The following is a 22,457-nucleotide window of genomic DNA, read 5'->3' as shown; positions in this document are numbered from 1 at the left end:
CTAATGTAGAAATTGAGTAACCGTTAAGTACAGTATACAGACTCAAAAGGGGGGAAAAAAAAGCCATTTGCTAAAAGAACAACAATTAAGCCAAAACTGAACAAAGAATATATAAACATTTACATTTAAGGTGAAAACAAAACCTTTGTCTGCAAGTATGCTCTGCTCAAAACTCCTCAAGTGGTGTAGTTTTACCATCACCTGGTTCAATTGCTGTAATAATTATAATAATGTAAAAATAATAATCTCCTGTTAAGCACCTTTTGCCATCCAGCCATTAATCAGTTAATCCACGCTAAAGAAATACTTCATTATTGCATTTTAGACAATGAAATTTTTATTTTCTTATTTTAAAAAAGCTGTTGAATTATTAGTTCTTTTGCACCTTTTACTCTATTTCTAACATTGCGTAAAAAGCCGTGAAAGTTTAAATTAAAAATCTGCAGAATTTGGCAATTTAAAAAAAAAAAAAAAATCCGATTAATCATCTGAAAAATCGATTACAAACATGTTGTTAGTCGCGGCCCTGCGATAAATGACTATTCCATGTCTAAAGCCAGATTTATTCAGCTAGCTTTCCTCTCGGCTCGAATGTTCCTCTCCGCAGTTCATCACAGAGGGGTACGCGGCCCACTTGTCCCAGCTGGAGTACAACCAGCGCTCTCGGCCCGCCAAGTCCAGCAGCGCGCGCATGGTCCTGCGCAAGGGCAGCTTCGGCCTGGGCGCCAACAGCGACTTCCTGAGGAAAAGGAACCACCTGCTGCGCACCATCTCCTCCCAGCCGGCGCCCAGCTCCCCGACAGGCAGCTTCCACAACCGGCCCGAGCGCACGCAGAGCCAGTCGGACAGCGAGCGGCTGGAGCGGGAGCGGCTGGAGCGGACCCACAGCCACGGCCCCGGGGCGTCGCAGCGCAGCATGAGCATCACGGCGAGCTGCTGGGGCCGTAGCGGCAGCACCAAGCTGGAGCCGTTCCCGTTCAACCCCAAATGAGAGAGTACAGGCGCTTGGGAGGACGAGCGCAGAGACAGGAAACGCTGCGGGTTTGAACCAAGTGGGCGAAACGCCACCGAGGTGCTACAGACCACTTATCAGCAATTAAATGATTTTAGTGGAGACTGTGGCAGTTTTGTTGTTATTGTTTTAAACCAGGCGAGTCCTCCTGAAGCCACATGTTACGCAAACATAAATGAATTTAAACTGTTTCTTCTGTTCAGCGAATATTTTTCGGCCATGAATATAAGCTCAGAACTCCTCCTACAGGCTGTTATACTTGACTGCACACAATGAAGCGCCTGCACGACACAAGGGAGTTACTCTGATTCTGCTCCGCGGCTGACAGATGTGGCCAAAGCAAAGCACAGACACGGCAACAGAGACTCACCTTCTGTGCTGCAGATTTCAAGCATCAGCCCTTTTGTTCTGCAAATCCGTGAAAGCAGAGCTGAGACTTGATTAACACCGGGCCGAGCGCATTTATAAATAAGTGTTACTCATTTACCGAGAGTTGACGAAAATGAATCCAAGCCAAGCAGAAATTATTTAAGCAGACGCCTGAAACAGCCAAGACTAAAAGTTGTGCTCTCCAGTTTTCCTCGCACCACAACTCAAAAGATTCCCGCAAAGCGAACACTGAACTGACCCTTTAAATACGATTAACGCCGGATTTCTACTCCACCTGATGTTTGGCTCAACTTTAGGAAAAACCTCGACTGTACAGCAACGGTGCCAAAATAAGCAGTGTAGAACAAGATGCTGCATCTGAGCAGAGAGGATCACATAAAGGTCTTCTGTGTATAAAAACATGGAATAAATTGTGTAAGCGCCCGAACGAGGCCTGTACATAGTTGTTACATCACAGTGCAGATCTGGTATCTGGTCCACTGAAGACCAGTTTAAAGTGTCTTCTTTACTATGAGGGTGACATGATTGATAATCAGTGCTATTTAATAATATAGCCATGTTAGGGTTCATTGATTTTTGTGAACAAACTGGTGTTTTGAGCTTAAGTTTTTGCTATGTTATGTATTTTTATTTCTTCAAAATTGAGTTCCAGCAGCCAAGAAAAAAAAAACAAAAACAAAAAAACGCAGAAATCCTTGCCTGTATTGTATTTTTATCATTTCACCTTGCAGATCACCAGGGTTGTATCAGAACTGTTAACTTGTGTCATATATATGGGATGTTTAATATTTGCCATGTTTGGCCATTTTGGATTTCTGCTGTTTCCTCTCCCCCCCCTCCCTGGTTTTTACTGAGCTGTAAATGAAACATTGAATGTGCTCTTAAATATCCCTCCCTGCGTCGCCGTCTCCCTCTCTGCTGCACCTTTAGAGGAAGACAGAGCTCCAGATGTAAATCCTGTACGATACGTTGTGGAAACTAGGAACGCAGAGCCGAGATGTGCTGTATGATGTTTGATATTTATTTCTAAAGTTTAGTAAATTTTCATGCCTTTTTTTTTTTTTTTTTTAAATATAATTACTTATCCTTCTTGAGTTATCTCCACACTTATTGGCGCCTTTGGAAAAGACGTGTAAGGAGGAAACAAAACTTATAATAAACTTGTTTCTTGTAGAAGTATAATTTGACACTGGAAAAATGAGAACACTCCCAACCTGTGTTTTCAGTTCATCTATTCGGTGTTTAGGCAGGGCTGGGGAAGATCTCATGTTAAGAAATGTTTATTTAAAAATAAAATGTCTGATTTTTTTCTCATGCCAAATTCAATTTCCAATTTTGAATCTTTTTTTCCCTCACTTTTTCTTTTACAAATGACAGAAAGTATTTTTCAAAACTGGCTTTTATTTCAACCATCTGTGCTGTGACTTGGCCTGAATTAAAAAGTCCCAATAATTAGAGCCAGTCAAACAAGATGGTAGCCTTGGGTGGGCTGACATCATTCCAACTATCAAAACCCGAGGAGTGTTTTGGTGGAAAAAAAATCCAGATTTTCCTCAAATTAAATTGTCAAAACCCCAAAATTCTGTTAATCAATAAAATCGATTTAATGCCCCTACAATTATTTGCACCTTTAACAATTCCTAATAATAGTTCATTGTTCACTTTTGTAAGATGATCAGGGTTGTTGGAGATCTCACACTGAGGCCTAATTCGTCAAAAAATCTGAATATTGCCCATATCTATGCCAGGAAAAAAAAAAAAACCTCATCCAAACTCTTGGTATGCAGTGATCTTCTGAAAAGTTATGAGCGGTTCTGTTCTGCTGGTAAAATACAACTTCCTTTTGCTTCATTTGCTGAGTACCAATGAGGGTGCAACATAAATATTTCTCAACATAGGATTTACTTTCCCTGTCGATGAGTAAATGTTGTCAAATTAAAGGTTAGATTGGTGTGATAGTATTAAAGCATTACGCCTCTCTACCAGGGGCTGCAATAAGTGTGGGGCTCAGCGTAACAGGCATGTTCAGAGCTGAGTGCAGTGGACCAATGTTGACTCAAATGTAAGGGAAAGTGTGCAATACTGCCCTGAAGCACCACTGGATCAAACAGACATCACACAGTGCACTGACAATCAGTCACCCCCCCCCCCATCCCCCTGACCTCCACCCGGCACATATTTTACAGACGTCAACCTGCAGAAGGTTTCCCACAGCAGGTGAAGACGCTGCCAGAAAATGCACAGGTTGCACATTTTACAGTGTGGAGACTTCTCACAATAAAGTGGCTCTGGCCTGATAAATGTGTCGGATGTTACGGTTGGATTCTTTCTACGGACACAGTTGGGGGGGCTTTTGTTGTGATTTTTGTCGTTCAAGCACAGAGGCATCTATTTGCAGTCAGCACAGCAGAGCACGGCGTAGTTTAATGAAACGTCTGTGATTTAAACCCAGGTTCATCTAGATTGAAATTATACTGAACAGTGAAACATTTGTCCAGCTAATCCTCATATTTGGATTGTTTTTTTTGTAACACATAATCCAACACGGAGCTGACAAACATCCCTAGAGATGAACAGCCCCAAGTAAGGTCAGCCATGTTACTTTCTTTGATGAAACGCCTTTATGAAGACAATGTAAAGGGGAAGTGCTGCAGAGATCAGGGATGTTTTTATACCTGTGGGCAGACTGACTACCTGAACCCTGGCTTGTCCTTTTTTTTGTGTGTCTTTTTTGTCTTTAGCTGATGGTTTTAGCCCCAGAAAGGAGGCTGTTCATGCTGAAGCTGACAGCATTAAGATGTTATTTTTCCAAAGCATGAGGACAATAATTCAGGGTGTCCAGCTGTATTATGAGTGTCCTGCATTTCTCAGAAGTGCCCCTGGTTCAACACTGTTGATTTGAGATGAATGAAATCATGTTTTGCTGGCTTCATAGACGGCTGCTCCAAGCACAGGATAAAATGCAGTTCTGTAGTTTACTCTGGTACTTGAGCCACGTTTTTCCCTCTGCTGCCATGGGCAACTGTTCATTAAAAATCATCTCTGGTTGAATCAGAGCAACATGTAAAACATGCAGGACACCAATCCTTAAAGATGAACTACTTAAAACTACCTAATGTGACATATTTATTCATTTTTAGGAAGTCTGTCTCTACCTTTGACCTGGGCTCAGTCTAAAACTAGCTCTGTGTCACAAACGGTTAGACTGTATATATTTATTTATTTATAGATAAACTGGCAAATGTAAGAATTGTACAGGTCACATATCTTGTAGGATTATATTTGATGCTATTCATTCCCTTGTGATTTTATGAAGAGTGTATAAAGAAAATATAAAGCACTGACAAATGGTGGCCTTTTTTTCTATTTAAAATACCAGACAGAAATGTGTCAAATGAAGCACGTTTGGTGCCGACAAATTTCTTGTTCTAACTTGTGACTTTTGCAACAAACTAGCTTTACATCTCTGGTTGAATTGGAGCAACATGTAACGAGGAAAAAGTCTGGAACTGTTGGCGATGAAGGAGCAATGCTTTTTGACCAGCGGTTATTTTATTCCTTCAAGATTTGATTTTATTTGTTATTTTATCCATGTTGCGCTGTTTTAACTCATTGTCATCCACCCCAGGTATTTTTCTGGACCATATGAAATATTTCTTCTTTAGGGAGTTTCAATAAATAAAGGTCACATCCTTGGAGCCTGACAGATGCATCATCCTTCAGCTCTTCTTTTTCCGAATGGTACGTTTATTTTGAGGTAGTCCAGAGGCAGTGAAGCAGGCCCTCAGCATGGCGATACCACCACCATGTTCAACTCTTGGTACAATTTTAAAATTAAGGTGTCCATCTTGTCAGGCTAATGGCTGCATGTTCACAACCCACTAAATCCATGTTGATGTTAAACTGGGCTCCCAGTATCTTCCAGCCAGTAATAAGGATGTGGATAAGGTGGGATAACAATAATCTTTGGGATGGCCCTGACCTCAACCCAGGCAAAAGTTTGTGTGTTGATATAATGACAATAGACCATAAAATAATTATTACATTTAAGATGCTCTGTAAAAAGCTTTCATACTTTTTTTACAGAGCCTGCCAGTGTGCTCTTCTTTAAAGTTGCCAGTCATTTTTTCAAGAGATTGTGAGTTTAATTTTTTTTTTTTTTTTTTTTTCCTAAAAGAAGGATGCCTGGAAAAAAATCAAACTTTATTTTCCAAAGTAAACCCTGAATAATTCCCAGGCCAGAGTTTAGTGGCCTTAAAAAATACATTATGATAAAGGTTGAGTGATTAGCCTGAAATATGCCCAAGGCAGAAAACTTAAATACATAAGACTCAGAACACTTCAAAAATATAAGTGTCAGGATCCTTTAACAAAACAAAACAAAAAACAATTGAGAATGGTCCAAATCCAGAAAAAAAACAAAACAGAAATATGTATGTAACATGGATGTTCAGTAATAAACGTACATGGAATATTTGAATGTGATTTATTGCGTTCCATATTAGTTATAACAGAAAATTATGCTTTCGGGTTTCTATAACATAAAGAAACCTGCGTCTGCAACCTAAGCATAAACAGTGAAAATCTCAACCACATACTCAAAAGAATCAGAATGACTCAGAAACAAGCAGGAAGTAAACAGTCTGTGTTTTCTTCTGGAGGTTCTTCTTCTACCTGTTCATTCCCAGTTTTCTCTGGAAGGCATTCCCGTCTCCCTTTGTAGCTTGCTAAGAGACAAAGCAGAGATGTTCGTCATCCAGCTAACAGCGGCTATGATGTCCTTCACCTAAAACTGATGACGTTCTGTTTACCTTGTTGATGTCTTTGTGTTTCTCTCGGGTCACTATCTCCTCAATGATCTCTCCTTCTCCTCTCACCAACCTAGACGGATGAAGATTGAACATCTGAAAATTGGGAAAGTTTTATCCTACGATTGTTGAATGAGAGTCAGTCCTTTGTCAGACCTGGTTCTTCCCGTTTCTGGGTCCACCACCCTGCGGATCACGCTCTGCCTGGCCTCGTACTCCTCCTTGGTGAGAGGCCTCTTAGTGGCGAGCCGGGCCTTCTGCTCGTCGGTCATGACTGAGGAACGCAACGCACCAAGAAACGTTTAAACGGATCAAAAACTCAGCTCCATGGAGCTCAGGTTCGAGAAGAGTGGAAGTGTGGAGACGGGTAGAAAACAGCGAATAGATTGAGAACACCTTCTTAAATTATGTTATTTGCTCAGAAATGTTCATACTGATCTCCCCAAATATGTGCTTTAGATTTGTGGAACATGGTACATATATTTCTCTACCCTTCATAGTGTGAGGACTCACCTGGCCCCAGCTCCTCCTCCTCCTCCTCCTCTTCATTCTGCATCGCCTCCAGGTAGGATGGAGGTTTATCTGGAGGTCTCTGCATCGCCTCCACCTCCTTTCTCAGCTTCTTCTCCTTTTTCTTCAGCTTCTTTTTCTCCTTTTTCCTCTGTTTCTTCAGCTTGGCCTTCTGCTTCTTCAGTTTCTTCTTGGCTTTGCTCTTCTTCCTCTTTCTCCTCTCATCACTTGAGCAGGATGAAGAGGAAGAGGAAGAAGAGGAAGAGGAGGAAGTGGATGATGAAGATGAGGATCGCGTCCTCCGCCTCTTTCGTTGCTCTTTCCCATCTGAGGAGAAACATATGTTCAGGATGCTTCATAAGCCTCTCTGGTGGGTTTTTAATGAACAAAGCAGTCCCAACCTGAACTCTTCTTCTTGGAAGAAATTTTCTTAGCCGACCTGCTCCTGCTGGAAGAGGAGGAGGAAGACGACGACGAAGAAGACCGTCTGCGTTTCTTTTTCTCTGTTTTTTTCTCCCTAGTAACTCGTTCAGATGATCTGCTGCGATTCATTTCGGAAACACAAGTTGTTTACAAAGGCTGAGTTACAGGAAACGTTGTCCGGAAGTTTGTTCGTCTATAATTTCAGCGTCATGACACAAGAACCGTTCCTAGTTCCGACTTAAATTTCCAAAAACCTTCAACAAAGCTCAAAAACTTGCCTTATGGAATTAAATTCAATTAAGTTAAGAATTCTTTTTAACAGATATAATTGTTAAACGTATCTTTGCAACGCAATACGACAAGGAAGTACTTACGGTGTAACCCTAATGGGGGGGTTTTCCGCACGTAATCTGGGGCAACTATTTAAATTATCAAGCCTGGAGGCTCTAATAGTCTAAAATTACGTTTATTTTAGTGTGACAATACGCTTAAAATAATGACCTAAGAAAGCATAATTATTAAAGACATAATCCTTAAGAGAATTTTGTGGTATAATGTATTCCTGAAAATACGTATTTGTGCCAGTCATGCCTTTTCGTTTAATTTATTAACACCGCTTATATTTTTATTTGGGGCTGGTGCAGCTGTTAGCACTGCAGAAGAACGTTTATGTCATCTGATCAATCTGGTTTTCTTATTGGCTGTGATAAAGGAGACTTTATTTCTTCTCACCACTTTTACATAAAAGCCAGGTTTGTGTGATACTGGACTAACTGTTGTCCTATCAACAGATTCTCCCACCTGAACCAGGGATCTCTGCAGCTCCTCCAGATATACCATGTGCCTTTTGGCCTCTTCTCTGATCCATCTGTTACTGATATTTATTTTTCAAAGGATTAATTAAAAAACAAAAAAAAATGTACTGAACACTAAACTTGTGTTAACTTTTCACCACTTTAAACTTCTGTGCAACTTTGTCCATGGCCTGTGCTGATGTTTTCATGCAAAAGTTGCACATTTATTTTCAACATTTTGTGCTGGTCGATCATTTCAAAACCAGTCAATTTCATCTTTAAACATTAAAAAATAATTGTGAAAAGTTCAAATGGTGTGAATACTTCACTCATTTCCAGATGCATAGTTTGATATTCTGTCTCAGGTGAGTCCAGCATTTCAGGTCACATTTAATAAAGTCACCCCAGTCTTAAAATATTTTTCAACAAAAAGAAGCAATGCAAGAATAAAAATGCAACATTTATTCCACAGTTTCTTTTTTTGCAAGGCAATAGTGAATCTTTAAAGCTCATATTTTATTAAACAATCTTGTTCCTGATAGCCCTTGACACACTTATGTGAGGCTAAACCAAAACTCTGCTTCACTGCTCACCTGCTTAGAGTCATACACTGCCACGAGTCTGCATTCATGTGTAAAATATTGTCTCTGTAGCAATAAATAGAAACATCTCTTCAAAACCATCAAAGACGTACAATTAAAAATGATAAATACTGTTACAAAGCACACGCAGCTGCATGAGTTAGTGTAACAGGCTGCAAATGGTTGAACTTGACACGCAGAAAGAAAAGCCTCCGAGCAATCATCTTTCCAGTCTGTGTGCAACGTGGAGCTCACTGCGCCTCTCCAAGTAAGAAATCAAGAGGGTGGTGCTGGGAGGAATGTGTCCATGTTGCTCAGGTTTACCGTGTGGCTCCATTAGGATGTGGCAGCCACACGGATCCTCTCTGGGGGAAACTGCAGGACACTTTTAGCAGCTTTGACGGTGTTCTTCATGAGCATAGCCACGGTCATGGGTCCGACGCCTCCGGGAACCGGGGTGATGAACCCAGCCTTCTTCTTCACAGCTGAAAGTGAGCAAAAATTCAAATGAAACAAAGGGACAGGAGGAGTGAGCTCATGCGGAAATCCAATCAAACGTCATCTCCCATACCTTCAAAATCCACATCTCCAACCAGCCTGCTCTTTCCAGTGACAGGGTCCTGCACTCTGTTTATTCCGACATCGATCACAGCGGCTCCCTCTTTGATCATGTCCGCTGTGATCAGGTTGGGAATTCCTAAAAACCGTGTCGAGAGTCATTAGACGAGACGTGCAAGTCGAGATGACTGGAAGATTTAGGATGAAAGCAAACGGAGACAAACCTGCAGCAGCCACAACAATGTCGGCTATTTTAGTGTGCTGGCAGAGCTGTTCCTTTGGAGTGTAACGGTGAGAAATGGTGACTGTGGCATCACCTGCAGCAGTTCAGAACAGAGGCTGGGTGTTAAAATCTGTGCATCACACAGAGCCTAAAGTTTGATCATGATAACGCTGAAAAACATCGATCACACTTTGTTCACTGCTTGTTTATCACACAAAATCCCATTCAAATACATTTGAATCCCTCGTTCTAATGTGACCGAATGTGGAAAAAGTTAAGGGGTGTGAAGACTTTTACATGTCATAAATTGTAAACATTTAGAAATCCAGACATAGATGATGTACAACTGACCTCCAGGCCTCTCATGTTGGCCGTCTGTGTGCAGTAACATGGCAATGGGCATGCCCACATTCTTGGAGCGTCCGGCAACTACAACATTCTTCCCAAAGGTAGGAATACCTGGAAGAAGCAAAAATAGATTATTACATTTTATTACATTTCTTTAAAAAAAAAAACAAAAACAAAAAAACACCATTATTACTGTATCATGAACAGCTAGGGGCCTGTCTACCTGTGCGTTTGATAATTTCCCAGACTCCCCAGGGAGTGGCTGGGAGCATGGTGGACTGATCCAGGCACATTCGGCCAACGTTGACTACGTGGAAGCCGTCCACATCCTTGTTAGGAGCCACTGCGTTGCAGATCGTGCGCTCGTCAATGTGCTCTGAGAGAAAACAGTGGCAAGTTAGAGTTTGGACAATACAAGACACTTATGGAGGTCAAACATCTCCATGTTGGCTAACAGGAAAGTAGATAATCTGACTCAGGGGGCTCCTTATAGCTACACGTCTGATCCGTACTTAGCATACCTGGCAGAGGCAGCTGGACCAGCAGGCCGTCCACACCAGGGTCTGTGTTGAGTTTATAGATTAGATCCAGTAACTCCTCCTCGCTAATCTCCGAGTGTTTGAGAATTGTCTCACTTGAGATTCCTGTGGGAGTAAAAGGCGAGAAGACAGAGCAGCATGTGAGCTAAAACTGAGTATTTAAAAATTAAGTTTTAATAATATTCTGATTAGGTCCACTTGTACTGAGTCATACTGCAGCCCTCTGTGGCATTTTATTCCCCATGTCAGATTCAGACAAACTTCAGGATAGTTCGGTTTCACCCACTCCCATTATAGCAGTTAACTTATAATTTTTCCTTTAATATGTGCACACATATAATGTTTTCAACCTGCTAAAGAAACATTAGCTTTGGAGCATTTCATGATCCTCTCTAGTTATGGTGTCCTCCTCCAGCTTGTCTATCACAGTTCCAATTGGATTAAACTTTTTATTTATTGCTCAGACTGCAGATATTTATATCAGGCAAAATCTAGACATTTCTTGATTTATAAAGATTAATAAATGTCTGTGCTACATGAATACAATATTCTTTTGTCCTTCCTGTTTTGAAAAAGAAAATGGGCATCTGTATTACATCACTTGTACGTCCCAGGGAATCAGCAGGTGACAAACTGTTAAACAATAGTTCCTCAAATGATGAATAATATACATTTTATTTACATTTGTTTATTTAAATTATTAACAGTGCAACAAATTGTGGCCATTAGGCTAAAAAAAAAAAAAATAAGTAAACTCATAGTGACTGAAGAGGTTTCATGCCAGGAGTCAAAGTTGAAATTGTGCCAACCATTTTTACACTTGGAGATGGTTCTCCCCGCTTACCGACGTCGGCTGCAGCCCGAGTCTTGTTGAGAACGTAGGAGTGACTGGCTGGGTTGTCTCCGACCAGAATGACACTCAGGTGGGGTCTCCTGTTGCCGGCCAAGACCCACTGATCCACATCGGCCCGGGTTTCTTCCCGGATCTGACGAGCCAGCTTCCTCCCTGAGATGACCACCGCCTCTGCCCTGACAGTGGGAAACGCAGTGAAGCGTTAACAGGAAAACAAAAAAAATTTATTTCATTTATTTTCTATTATTAGTAATGAAGTCATGGAAAATAAACTGGGAGCGTCACTTCATCTCAACTGTTGATCTGTTCAGTGCCAGTTTAAACCTTACTTCCTGGAAGTGGTCTTGATTTACCAGGACATTTAACACCCGAGCGCCGCTCAGCCGTGCAGCTTGGGGATGCATCAGCTCCATCTTCCAAATTTACCAACTACAACTCTCCAACTGAAAAGTTATCAACATACGGCGTTTATAGGTCTATGCACTGCTGCCCCACTACTTTGTCCCAATTCCGCAAGGTTCAGCTACGTTACATAACAACAAACATAACCAAACAGCTAATAACTAGAGAGTAATGAGCCATCATCAGTGATGTAACCACCTCTGTTGCTCTGCCAAAACCAATTAAACCTGGAAAAAAAAAGTATCACAACCAGAAGCAAATGAGTAGAGACTGCAGGGCAGCGAGATGTCAGAGAGGATTCTCACTCCAGATTTAAAACTTTTTACTCTTCTTTCAGATGCATTCAAAAACTATCCTGAGACAGACTTGGGGAAACATTTATCCACCAGCTACACTTTTAGAGTTTGTTCAGGATTTTATTCAAGTTTTAATAGCCAGTTTTGAGTAGGACTGTACATTATTAGAGAAAAATACTGCAGTGACAATATTCATTATTAACCCACAATTTTCTCCCTCTGGTTCTTTTCCCCCCATTATTGGTCTCTTTCCATAAGCTTTTTGATCTTGGTATGCATGTAGGGTCTAGGTCAGATGTGAGGCAGTGAAAGTCTATCCAGCTGGTCAAATATATTATTGGAAAGGATCATCTTTATGTAGGACACCTGAAATATTACACCCAAACAAACATTGCTTCCATGCAGTTCTTCCTGCACACATCGATGATGTTGGTTGTAGAGACCGCCGTGATTCAAATATACTGTGCACCTTGACTCTCGTCTTATCGTGCATATCAACAGGATTGCTTTGATGCAAGGCTGACAAATTTGGAAACGTTTGGATGTTAAGGAGCAACGTGTGCCCAACACACCATTGGTTTAACATTAACCATCTTGTGATCATTCGGATCATGTGCAGGACCCACAAGATTCGGTTTCTTAACATGGGGTCAGGCTGCACACAGGACGCTCCCACTAAATTCCTTCACGGGATGTGAATTTACCATCTGCGTGATGAAACCGATGAAAGACAGCATGACCTGTTTTAGCCTGCAAGACTGAATATTGTCACGCTAAAGCAAGAAACAGGTCCCACAGCTTACTAAGGAAATCATTTATTTTGGTTAAAACAGAGAAATGCATACTCATCCATTCATAATTTTTTTTTTATACGCATCCACAAACAATTATTTTTATTTTTAGCTGTGTACAAAAAGTATACATAGGTTTACTGTTTTATGGCTTAAGGTTGTGTTCTGGTTATAATTGGGATTCTTCCGGAGGAGCTGGCCCAAGTGGCTTGACAGAGGGAAGTCTGGGTCTCTGCCGAGGCGGCTGCTTCAACAAACCAATCCAGATTAAGCGGAAAATAATGGATGGGTTACTGTGAGCAAAACTGTTCCAGATTAAACTTAAAATTGCAAATTAAAATAAAGCTTGGGCTTCGAACATTGAGGTTATTCTCAGAGAGAAGCTACCGTTTCTCACACAAACTGAACGCAACATAACTGATCTGAAATTGACCAATAAAACTTTAGGATCCATTTGACAAACTGCAGTGCAGATACATTTCTCATGCACATGTGATATTACTTACTGAAAAGTTTACATATATGATTGTTCCTTCTGTTAACCTTAAGTATTATGGAAAATAGTCATGTTTACAAGTCTTTATGCATTTCTAAAATATGTATAAAATAAATGTACTGACTAAAATGATTAAAGATAATTCATTCTCTATTGTTGGGATTTATTATTAAGCATATTTATTTAACTTTAATGCTCGAACATCTGCATGAATATTCCTTGCATGCAACCCAACACCTCGGTCCCCAGCTGAAACTTGTCTCCTTCAGACCCCCAATCTGCAAATGCTCTTCCAGATTTCATCAGCCAAACCAACTGCAATGTTACCGGCATACCGCTAAGAGGCGGTATGCCGGTATGGGAAGAACCAATACAACCGAGGACATTTAGTACAGCGAAACCCAGAAAACCCGCTTTGTAAAAATCAACATGCTCATCCTCAGTGTGCGCTAAACATAACAGAGAGGCGATGTGCTGAGGAGAGCTTAGGACGCACATCGAGCCTGGCTTTTAAATGTGCTCGACCGCAGCGCTTTGTGTGCCCTGACTGAATGTGTTACTAGTTTCCCTCGGTTTTTTCCCCCGGCGGAAATATCGGCTCACCTGGAGGCGGACGTGTGCAGGCTACAGACTTGATGCTGGACGTGCTGGCACAGTTTCCTGAGACTTCTGATCGTTGCCATTTCTGATCTTCTGAGAAGGAAGGAGACACACCACCACCGGCTGGTTATGAAACACTCACTGAGAGCTCCTCCTCCCCCACCAAGCCTGATAAGAGGACCGTCTGGTAGGGAGGAAGAGGAGCAGCGAGGCTTTAAAGCCCTGCCCCCTCCCCTCACGGCCCCTGCGTCACCGCTATCTCCCACTCCCATAACCCCCCGATAGGTTTCCCACAAGGCTATCTTAGGCTTTCATATGCCTATGGGGCCTCTCATACTTTCACACCCTCTCTGCTCTGCACTTTCTTTCTCACATTGTGTCACAAATGTTAATTTATTACGATTTTATGTGACTGACCATTTTTAAAAATAAATAAACAAATAAATAAGTTCTGCATTGGAGAACACATAAATTATAATTGTAGCATGAGGCTTTACTGATGGTTAAATGAGATTTAATACCTTTGTATTAATTTATATACCTTAATTGATATGCGGATTATTTTTTAGCATTAAAATCCATATATTACCACCGCAAGAGCTGAAACACATACAAGATGTGTGTTATTAATCATTTTACATCTCCATTGCTAGTTTAAGTTTAAGCCAAATAAACATATTGACGGACAAAGTACAGATTAATAGTAAATAATTTTTACAATTATCTTTTAACCATTCGAATCGGAGGGGCTGCCACTATGAAAGCTTTGAAAGCTTATCCTGTAAAAGTAAAAAGCAAGCTGCCGTAATTACGCGAAGCTTCGTCTTACAAACTGCTTTAACTGCCATAATTTTAGGATAACAAGCTAACTGCTACATCACAGCACTAAACAGGAAGTGAAAGCTCTAAAATAAAAACATACAGCTCAAACCGGAAGTCAAGGACTTCACCATATAAACATCAAAATTAATGTTCTAAAATTAATTAATACACATTAATAAATTGATTGTAACATGTTTTCGGTTTTTAAGCCTTTATTTGTGTTTTTAAAAACCACAGCAAACTACTATAAGAGCAATAATTTGCAACACAGAGGAACATGCATTGATGAACTTGTGATGAACTTTTCCAGGAAAAAGGTACATCGAGACATGCATTTTCAATTAAGATAAATACAGAAAAAATAAGAATAAGAGACTGTATAGTTGGTAAATTTACAACAGCTGTTGTTTAAAGTCAAATCATTTTGTCTGACAATAAAACCTTAAAACCTTTACCGTTTTAGGTCATTGAGGATGACAAAAAATATTTAATTTGTTAAAAACCAAAACACTGAGAGAAGCAATTTTTTGACAATGTTTTAATTCTTTCTTCAAAGTCAGAAGGTTCCACACATTGAAATAAAAGAAATGATTTTAGTGATACTGACTGACCTAAAAAGAAAAAGGTTTTGTCTGATTTAATGTCGAGTATCTGATAGAGTTATATATCCTGTAGATCAGTGGTCCCCAACCCTGGTCCTCAGGGACCTCTGTCCTCCATGTTTTTGAGTCCAGACTCCAGCACAGCTGATTTATATGATTGCATTACCTCCATTGCGTTCCTGCAATTGCTATAGAAGTCGGTTAATCACCTATTCATTTAACCCAGGTGTGCAGCAGCAGGGAAACACCTTAAACATGCAAGGCAGTGGGCTCTGGGAACCAGTGCTATTTGTTTCAGTGAGCAAGGACTCATCACGCCTAAGTTCTCGTCAGTAAAGACTTTCCCTCTTTTTTTCCTAAAAGATGGCTCACAGCTCACCTCCAAGGTATGTTTAGCTCTGAACATTTACACATTCAGTGCACAATTTATAAACTTGTTACTTCCAACTGGATTGATGCAAAAATAAAACATCCACTGACTGTGATGATCTGGACATGAAAATTATTAAAATGGTAATTAAAGGAATTTCTAAACCATTAACTTATATTTGCAATTTATCATTTCAAACGGGATAATTTCCAAACAAAATGAAAATGGCTAAGGTCAAACCAATGTAAAAAACTGGCAATAATCACCTTTTCACTAATTACAGGCCTGTCTCTCTTCTCCAATTTTCTAAAATCCTGGAAAAGCTCTTTAAGAAAAGAGTGGAAAAATTCATAGAGAAACATTCATTACTTGGTAGCAGTCAATATGGATTTAGAGTAAATCGGGCAACAACGTTGGCCGTAATTGACTTAATAGAAGAAATAACCAATGCCACAGATAAGAAATTGGCAGTAGGGATATTTATAGATCTAAAGAAAGCTTTCGATACAATAAATCATGAAATCCTACTTAAAAAATTAGAACGTTATGGAATTAGGGGAGTAGTTTTGGATTGGATGAGGAGTTATTTAATGAGCCAAAAACAATTTGTGAAATTGGGAGATGTGGAATCTGACTGGCAGGAGACGGTCTGTGGAATACCACAAGGATCAGTATTGGGACCACTTTTATTTAATCTTTACATAAATTATATCAATAAAGTGTCCAATGTATTAAAAATTTATCTTATTTGCTGATGACACAAATATTATAGCCTCTGGTGACAATTTGGAACATCTTATTTCAACAGTCACCTCAGAGATTAGTAAGTTGACGATATGGTTTGACCATAACAAATTATCATTAAATTTGGATAAGACGAAAATTATGGTTTTTGGGAACTGTTACAATAATACTGAATTTCAAGTTCAAATAGAGGACGTAATTTTAGAAAAGGTTTTTGCTAATAAGTTCCTTGGCGTAATAATAGATGACAAAATTAATTGGAAACCTCATATTAAACATTTACAGGGTAAACTCAGTAGAAGCATATCTATATTGGCTAGAGCTAGACATATGCTGAATCTCTTCATATTCTATAAAACTCTCTGATTTTATCATATTTCTGTGAAGTATGGGGAGTCGATTATAAGACCGCTTTACATCCGATAACCGTCCTACAGAAACGAGCCATTAGAATTATTCATAATGTTGGTTATTATGAGCATATAAACCTACTCTTCAAAAAATCTAGAATTCTAAAATTTAACGAGCTTGTAGAATTGAAAATGGCTCCATTTATGTTCAAAGTATCTAAAAATTTGTTACCTGAGCACATACAACGTATGTTTTCTGAAAGAGAAGGGGGATATAATTTAAGGGGTTATTCAAATTTAAAGCGCCGCAAGTTGCAAACAACAAGAAAAACTTTTTGTATTTCAATTAAAGGTGTAAAGTTATGGAACAAATTAGATGACGACTTAAAACTAAGCAATAGCTTAATACAATTTAAAAGAAAATATAAAGAGGTCATTTTTAATAGAGATAAACGTATGAGAAAGTAATGATGTGTGCATTGAGAACAACTTGGGGTAAGGGTTTGAAAAGACAAACCAGTATAAAAAGAGATAATGCATAGCTATATATTAGTAATTGCTGACAGCTACTCCGACTTTTAATTGATTTTCTTTTTTCTTTTTTAAATAACAGTAGTATTGTAAGTTTTCCAGTGTTTTAGGGGGTAGGAGTTAAGTTTTTACTTCTTCCTACCCATTTTGAGCATGATATGTTAACTGAAACAGATATCTGTATTTTTTTTTCTTTTCTTCTTTTCTATTCACTTTTTTTATTGTGTACTATATTACTTTTTATATTTGTATCATGTTCGAAATAAATTTAAATTTCAAATTTCTGTAATGCACTCTGTAAAGCTCTGATTTTAACTGAATATTCTTTACTCATGAACATGTCCGTAAAATTAGAGTGATAATTTTATCATTAAATATGTGGAAAGTATCTCACATTTCCTTAAACAATCTTGGCACAATTAACCTATGTAAATTTAACTGAGTTATAACGGAAAGCGGTCATATCAATCTGTGGCCTGAAGGTGGCGATAGTTTGCCTGCTGACAGACAGTCAACAGAGGAAGAGCCCTTGTGGGTGCAGTTCATCTTCGCTTGATGCCAAGTCGATGATAGTTCTTCGTCCTAAGGGAGATTTAAAAGCACATTTCTACGTACTAAACCTCAACTTGTAGTTTTCACAAAGACTCTTCAACAACGTCTTCGTCAAGATGAGCTTCCTGTTGTAAGTAAAGTTGCAGTTTGCTTCCTGAGTGAGAGCGGAGCTTGCGGTCAGGGTTAGCTGCGCTTCTACAAAGTTCACAAGGGAAGTTAGCTGAGACCGAAAACTAGTCAGCTGCATCTCAAAACGACCACGGATAGGTTAAATGCTAATAAGGTGAATTTAGAGTCGCTGAAATGACACAAAAGTGCATTTTAAAACGTGTACGGCTGGACTAATTGCATATCAAGGGGAAATACCAGAGTTATGAGACAGAAAAGTAATTGGCTAAATTACTCTTAAGACTAAATATGGTCAGTTTCGCTTTAAACCACATTTCTAACTTGTAAAGTTAATATTCTGGATTTAATTATGTGCAAGCTACTTTGATTCACAACTGCTCAGCTTTAGCTCTGGGTGAGTAAATGAACCTAACCCCGATTTCTTTTTTTCTTAATTTCTAAGAGACTGGAGGTGCTCAGTTCTGTATCATATTTTTGTTTAATTTTAATTTCTACTTCTAGGGACTCCAAGCATCCATGTTAATTAATGCCCCTGTTTACAGTTACAGTGGCATACAATTACATTTCCTGTCTGTTGCACCAGCTGGGTTACATTTATAACTTGGTTAAATGTTCCACTGAAAACAAGCCACCCCAGTTTTTTTTTTAAGTTGGAACCTAAAGTGACAGTGGTGACTCATTAGAACTGTAGGTACAGGACCAGTTTCATAGGTGTTTACTGTAAAGACTTCTAGTTTGTCTGAATTGCTTAATTCAGACTAGAAACATCTTTTTAAACTCAAAGACCTTGAAGAGAGCACCCTTTGAACATGCCATCTTCAAATCTAATTAAACATTGATATTTTTGAAAATTGAAAAAAGTAAAAATATTACACTTAAAAATGGCTGAACTGAAATTGATGAAATGCAAAGAGCTCAGCAGTCCTGCACCTCTTCTACTTAAGAAGCTTTGGATTTGATGAGGATGACTTTGAGCTTTTGCGTCTGTTAAGAGTTGGTGTGTTTGCAGTTTTTCTTTTCAACACATCTTTCTGGAACAAAATTGAGCCACTTTTCATGTGATTTTCTGTTCCAAATGTTAGTCTGTTATGTCTGCTCTAGAGAGATTTTGTATCAGGTCTGACAACTGATGACTAGAAGTATTTTTCTCTAACCCATCTACCTTTATAGGCAAGTTAAAGGAAATGTGATGATTATCAGTCAGCAGGAAATTACTCGGTTGTCTCAGTTTGCCTTCTTTACTTAAGAATCACCAAATCCACACAATGATCACAATTAGATTAATGGAAACAACTTGTCATAAAGTATTCAGAAAACAATATACAATTTCAAATATTTAAGATTCAAGCATTTGTATCACAATTCTTTGAAAATGCCTGACTACTTGGAGAAATGTAGTGATGGGCAAGGATTTAAGTACAAGTTTGTGCAAAATGAAAATGGGAAGAGACCGAATGGCAAACTAGGAGTATGAAAGGGAGAACTAATATGGATCCCATCAAAATGCCTCTAGGCTCAGTTCTTTGAGGGTTTTTCCAGGTACGTCCTACAGCTCAAAGATTCCCAGGCAGATTTTTCTCCAGGAACAAACATGTGCGACATGGTGTGAACTACAGGGCTGGTTAAGACTGCTTAATGAAATATTGAAGAGTATACAAAGTGATGTCTCTCAACTCCCTGATGGCACTTGTACAACCATGCCACGTTTACACACGGTTGCTTAGTTCTGGCCCCTCTTGTTTGCAGTGGCAGTCGCTCATCTAAGACCTTCAAGCCGAAGAAAAACATCCCAGAAGGCTCACACCAGTATGAGCTGCTCAAACACGCCGAGGCGACGCTGGGCAGCGGGAACCTGAGACAGGCCGTCATGCTGCCAGAGGGAGAGGATCTCAATGAATGGATCGCTGTGAACAGTGAGTGAACACTCACAATGAATCAACACACCTAGTGTACAGGGAACTACTTAAATTTTTACTACAGGCCAATGTTAGGATGAATCTTTGACCACAGGTTTAAAATGGTAGTTTGTGTGTAAATAGTGGATGTATATAAACGCACAACTAAAACTTGATCATATTGCAGCCAATAACTTACAAAAGTAGGAAGCATTGTTTTTATAATCAAAATATTGAAAGCTTGTAATTGGGTTAAAAAATGCATTCAGATTTTTTTTGTTATGCTGAAAAATATCCACTAGGAAGCAGATTAACAGATCTCAGATCAGTGTAAATGCATTGCACTAAATGGCCAAATGGCACCAAGATGGCTTCAATAAAATGGGACTAATTGCAAATGTGCTCCGAGATAATAAATGGCTTCGGTCATCCCAGGTGGAGATCATGCAGCTTCAACTCGCATGGCTGGTAAATAAAGCTACTAAGCTGTTAAACATGAGTGCAGAAGACTGATTATGGTTTCATGGCTTATGTCCAATCTCTGGTTTTGTAGAGGTTTGATGTTCAAATTTAGATTTTCTTTCAAGAACTAGATTCAGTAGCATCAAAAAATTTAATTTTCTAGCTGCCATTATTTATGACAGAAATCACACAATGTGAAAAGGATTTGTAACTTGGTTTTAGTATTTAAAAATAAAGAGAAAATATCTGTAGATTTGACATTTCAAGCAATGTGTGGCATTAGCAAATGTTGCTAATGCTCAGTTGCAACAGTTGGTAAAAGTATCTGTAAGCAGCAGTGGTCACTGTATGTGGATCCTGATATTGTTCCAAATAGTTGACATTATGTTCAAATCCAGCAAAACAACTAAAATGACAAAAGTCCAGCTCTCTGTTGCTGCCGGAATGAAATGTCAACATTCCTGTAGAAATGGAGTTTCCTTTCTAGAAGCTTCTCGCATCCGTTTGCTCCAGGCTGTACTATATCAGGCGACGTCGGTGTTTTTCAATGACGCCATCAGCTGTGAAAAATCACAATTTTCCTCATCCAACTAGTTTCCATTAATCATTACAATGCTTCCAACTTTCCCTGTGGCTGTCAGCTGTATGACAACACATTATAGCCATGAAAATGGTTAAATCTTGGTACTTGGAATATAATTGCCAGCACAGGATGTAATCCAAACAGACTATACAAATTAATACTGCATTAGATGTATTGAAATTGCAATGATATTTGCTATATATTGGGCTGCCCTTATTTCTTAATTTTGATCACAAATATTCAAAATGGCTGTCTTCTTCCTGCAGTAAAAACTTTTACATCAAATTGTGGTGGTGTACGTTAAATTAATTGCATCAAATTGTACAATCGATGTACAGCTGTACCTTTTTATTTTTAACTTTCTCTTTGTGCAAGTAGAAATAACTTTAGGGTTTGTTTTCAAGGGTAATGCCACTCTTTAAACTGTGGTGGGATCTGAATTGATCTTCAGTGGCCAACATTAAACCTCAGTAGTTTGTGGCTGCTCTGAGCTAAGTGTTTAAGCCGCCAGAATGTTGCAGCCGTGAGTCAAATTAACTGCTGGAAGAGAGTCTTGCACAGCAGACATTGTGTAAAGGCTTCTATTGAGCAACACTTCATTAGTTCAGTTATCCAGTTCTTTACAGCAAAGTGTTAAGAGCATGAATTGCTTCTCCAAAATAGTCACAAAATGTATCTAATTTGAGGGTCTGGATAGCAGACTGGCATCAAAACAATCAAATCCTTTTTTATCTTTCTGCATCTGTCCACATCCCATCACCCTAATCTGCAGCTCCCCACACAGATTCAGTCAGGATTCTGGTTTGGTTGCTCTAATATTGCTTCCAGTCAGAAGAAACGTGTTGGTAAAATTAAAGGATTACTTTAAAGTTAAATTTGACAGAGGTATGAACAATTCCTGGCCAAACTATGACTTGGTGTCTCAATGCTCTGCTGCAGCATTATGTAAAGATGTTTTGCTGGTCAGTGGTGTAAGATTAAGTCTTCTGGTCGTACTGATTCTTCCTCAGTCGTCTCTAAGGAAAGAAACCCACTGTGGAGTGGTCAGTGAGCAGGGATTCACACAGATGAGGAGCTGGGAGGAACCAAACTCCTGTTTGTATGAATAAATGTAATGATTGGCCTGTGCTTAGTTTTGCAATTAAATGTTCCTGATTCACTTTAATCTCTTTTTCTGAGCAAGTAACTCATTCATCAATGTTCCTAAGAAAAATACTAATGCATTACCTCATAGTTGATTAGGCAAACATTTCCTGTTAGTCATAGGCAATAAAATTTGTCATTTGCCTCACTTAGTCAAGATGCTGCACCACAAGTTTGATTAGCTTTGGCTTGCATGTTGGTACTCCAGTTTTGTTTACGCTCAATATAATGAAAAGGCTCACTTGGCAGTAAACTCAAGGTGACATATCGGTCATTTCAGACTTATTGTAGGCTCCAAACTTGCCAACATATTTCTAAGATTTATTCTTGCATATTAAAAGAAATCTGATTTTATTGGTTGAAATCTGTTAAACATTATATTTTTGAGTCTCAAAAGTGTTAATGCAGGGGTCCCCAAACTCTTTCCTGTGAGGGCCACATAACTTTTCACTTGTCTGGTGGGGAGCCAGAGTTAGTTTGTAGCAAAGTGACATTTGCAGGAGTGCCTAAATGTATTTTCCAGAAAGCACAATCAAATAACCCTCTCTGGGTTCTTCACAGAAAAAAATCCAGGAAATGACACTATTTATGAAATGCTGTATATTCTGGACTATATGCCACAGATATCTCTGCCGCTCTAGGTTTTCCAC

At 39.2% G+C, this 22,457-nt stretch overlaps 4 protein-coding genes across 12 annotated transcripts in view; 2 read left to right on the top strand and 2 right to left on the bottom strand.

The window, feature by feature from the left end:
• Positions 1-4,742, top strand: part of LOC106961882 (membrane-associated phosphatidylinositol transfer protein 2-like) — a 38,899-nt gene extending 34,157 nt beyond the window's left edge. For all 7 annotated transcript variants that reach the window (XM_015055976.1, XM_015055970.1, XM_015055975.1 and 4 more), the window contains one exon: positions 608-4,742. In XM_015055976.1, the coding sequence (XP_014911462.1) occupies positions 608-991 (384 nt within the window). In that variant the 3' untranslated portion in view covers positions 992-4,742. The remainder of the gene's footprint in view (positions 1-607) is intronic.
• On the bottom strand, positions 2,472-13,830 carry mthfd2 (methylenetetrahydrofolate dehydrogenase (NADP+ dependent) 2, methenyltetrahydrofolate cyclohydrolase). Of its 2 annotated transcripts, XM_015055978.1 has the most exons (9): positions 13,628-13,830; positions 11,031-11,215; positions 10,169-10,291; positions 9,871-10,023; positions 9,651-9,758; positions 9,301-9,393; positions 9,090-9,215; positions 8,905-9,003; positions 2,472-3,124 (listed from the first exon to the last, which is right to left on the bottom strand). In XM_015055978.1, the coding sequence occupies exons 1-9, from the start codon at positions 13,705-13,707 to the stop codon at positions 3,108-3,110; spliced, it is 984 nt and encodes a 327-aa protein (XP_014911464.1). In that variant the 5' UTR covers positions 13,708-13,830; the 3' UTR covers positions 2,472-3,107. The 2 variants fall into 2 exon arrangements, with proteins under 2 accessions (XP_014911464.1, XP_014911463.1); XM_015055977.1 differs by lacking the exon at positions 2,472-3,124 and having other exon boundaries at positions 8,381-9,003.
• Positions 5,872-7,362, bottom strand: arl6ip4 (ADP-ribosylation factor-like 6 interacting protein 4). Its single transcript, XM_015055979.1, has 5 exons — positions 7,122-7,362; positions 6,724-7,047; positions 6,367-6,484; positions 6,214-6,283; positions 5,872-6,129 (listed from the first exon to the last, which is right to left on the bottom strand). The coding sequence occupies exons 1-5, from the start codon at positions 7,270-7,272 to the stop codon at positions 6,073-6,075; spliced, it is 720 nt and encodes a 239-aa protein (XP_014911465.1). The 5' UTR covers positions 7,273-7,362; the 3' UTR covers positions 5,872-6,072.
• Positions 13,831-15,294: 1,464 nt separating the features above from the next.
• Positions 15,295-22,457, top strand: part of LOC106961886 (MOB kinase activator 1A) — a 13,430-nt gene continuing 6,267 nt past the window's right edge. Inside the window, exons 1-2 of one of the 2 annotated variants that reach the window (XM_015055981.1) lie at positions 15,295-15,434; positions 19,471-19,637. In XM_015055981.1, coding sequence (XP_014911467.1) covers positions 15,412-15,434; positions 19,471-19,637 — 190 coding nt within the window. In that variant the 5' untranslated portion in view covers positions 15,295-15,411. Of the gene's footprint in view, positions 15,435-17,562; positions 17,726-19,470; positions 19,638-22,457 lie in introns of those variants that run through there. The other variant, XM_015055982.1, reaches the window with a different exon arrangement.

This window comes from Poecilia latipinna, unplaced genomic scaffold, assembly GCF_001443285.1.
Source record: "Poecilia latipinna isolate Pla-1442-1.1 unplaced genomic scaffold, P_latipinna-1.0 Scaffold1346, whole genome shotgun sequence".
Lineage (NCBI taxonomy): Eukaryota > Metazoa > Chordata > Actinopteri > Cyprinodontiformes > Poeciliidae > Poecilia > Poecilia latipinna.
This window is presented reverse-complemented; position numbering and strand designations above follow the sequence as displayed.

Excerpts from the sequence above, each read along its gene's own strand:
- arl6ip4 (XM_015055979.1), bottom strand. The coding sequence starts at position 7,272 with ATGAATCGCAGCAGATCATCTGAACGAGTTACTAGGGAGAAAAAAACA. Across the intron at positions 6,284-6,366 it reads CCAGAAACGGGAAGAACCAG|GTTGGTGAGAGGAGAAGGAG; the intron begins GTCTGACAAAGG and ends TCATCCGTCTAG. Across the intron at positions 6,130-6,213 it reads AACACAAAGACATCAACAAG|CAAGCTACAAAGGGAGACGG; the intron begins GTAAACAGAACG and ends TTTGTCTCTTAG.
- mthfd2 (XM_015055977.1), bottom strand. The coding sequence starts at position 13,707 with ATGGCAACGATCAGAAGTCTCAGGAAACTGTGCCAGCACGTCCAGCAT. Across the intron at positions 9,216-9,300 it reads CATTGTTGTGGCTGCTGCAG|GAATTCCCAACCTGATCACA; the intron begins GTTTGTCTCCGT and ends CACGGTTTTTAG. Across the intron at positions 9,004-9,089 it reads TGGAGATGTGGATTTTGAAG|CTGTGAAGAAGAAGGCTGGG; the intron begins GTATGGGAGATG and ends GCTCACTTTCAG.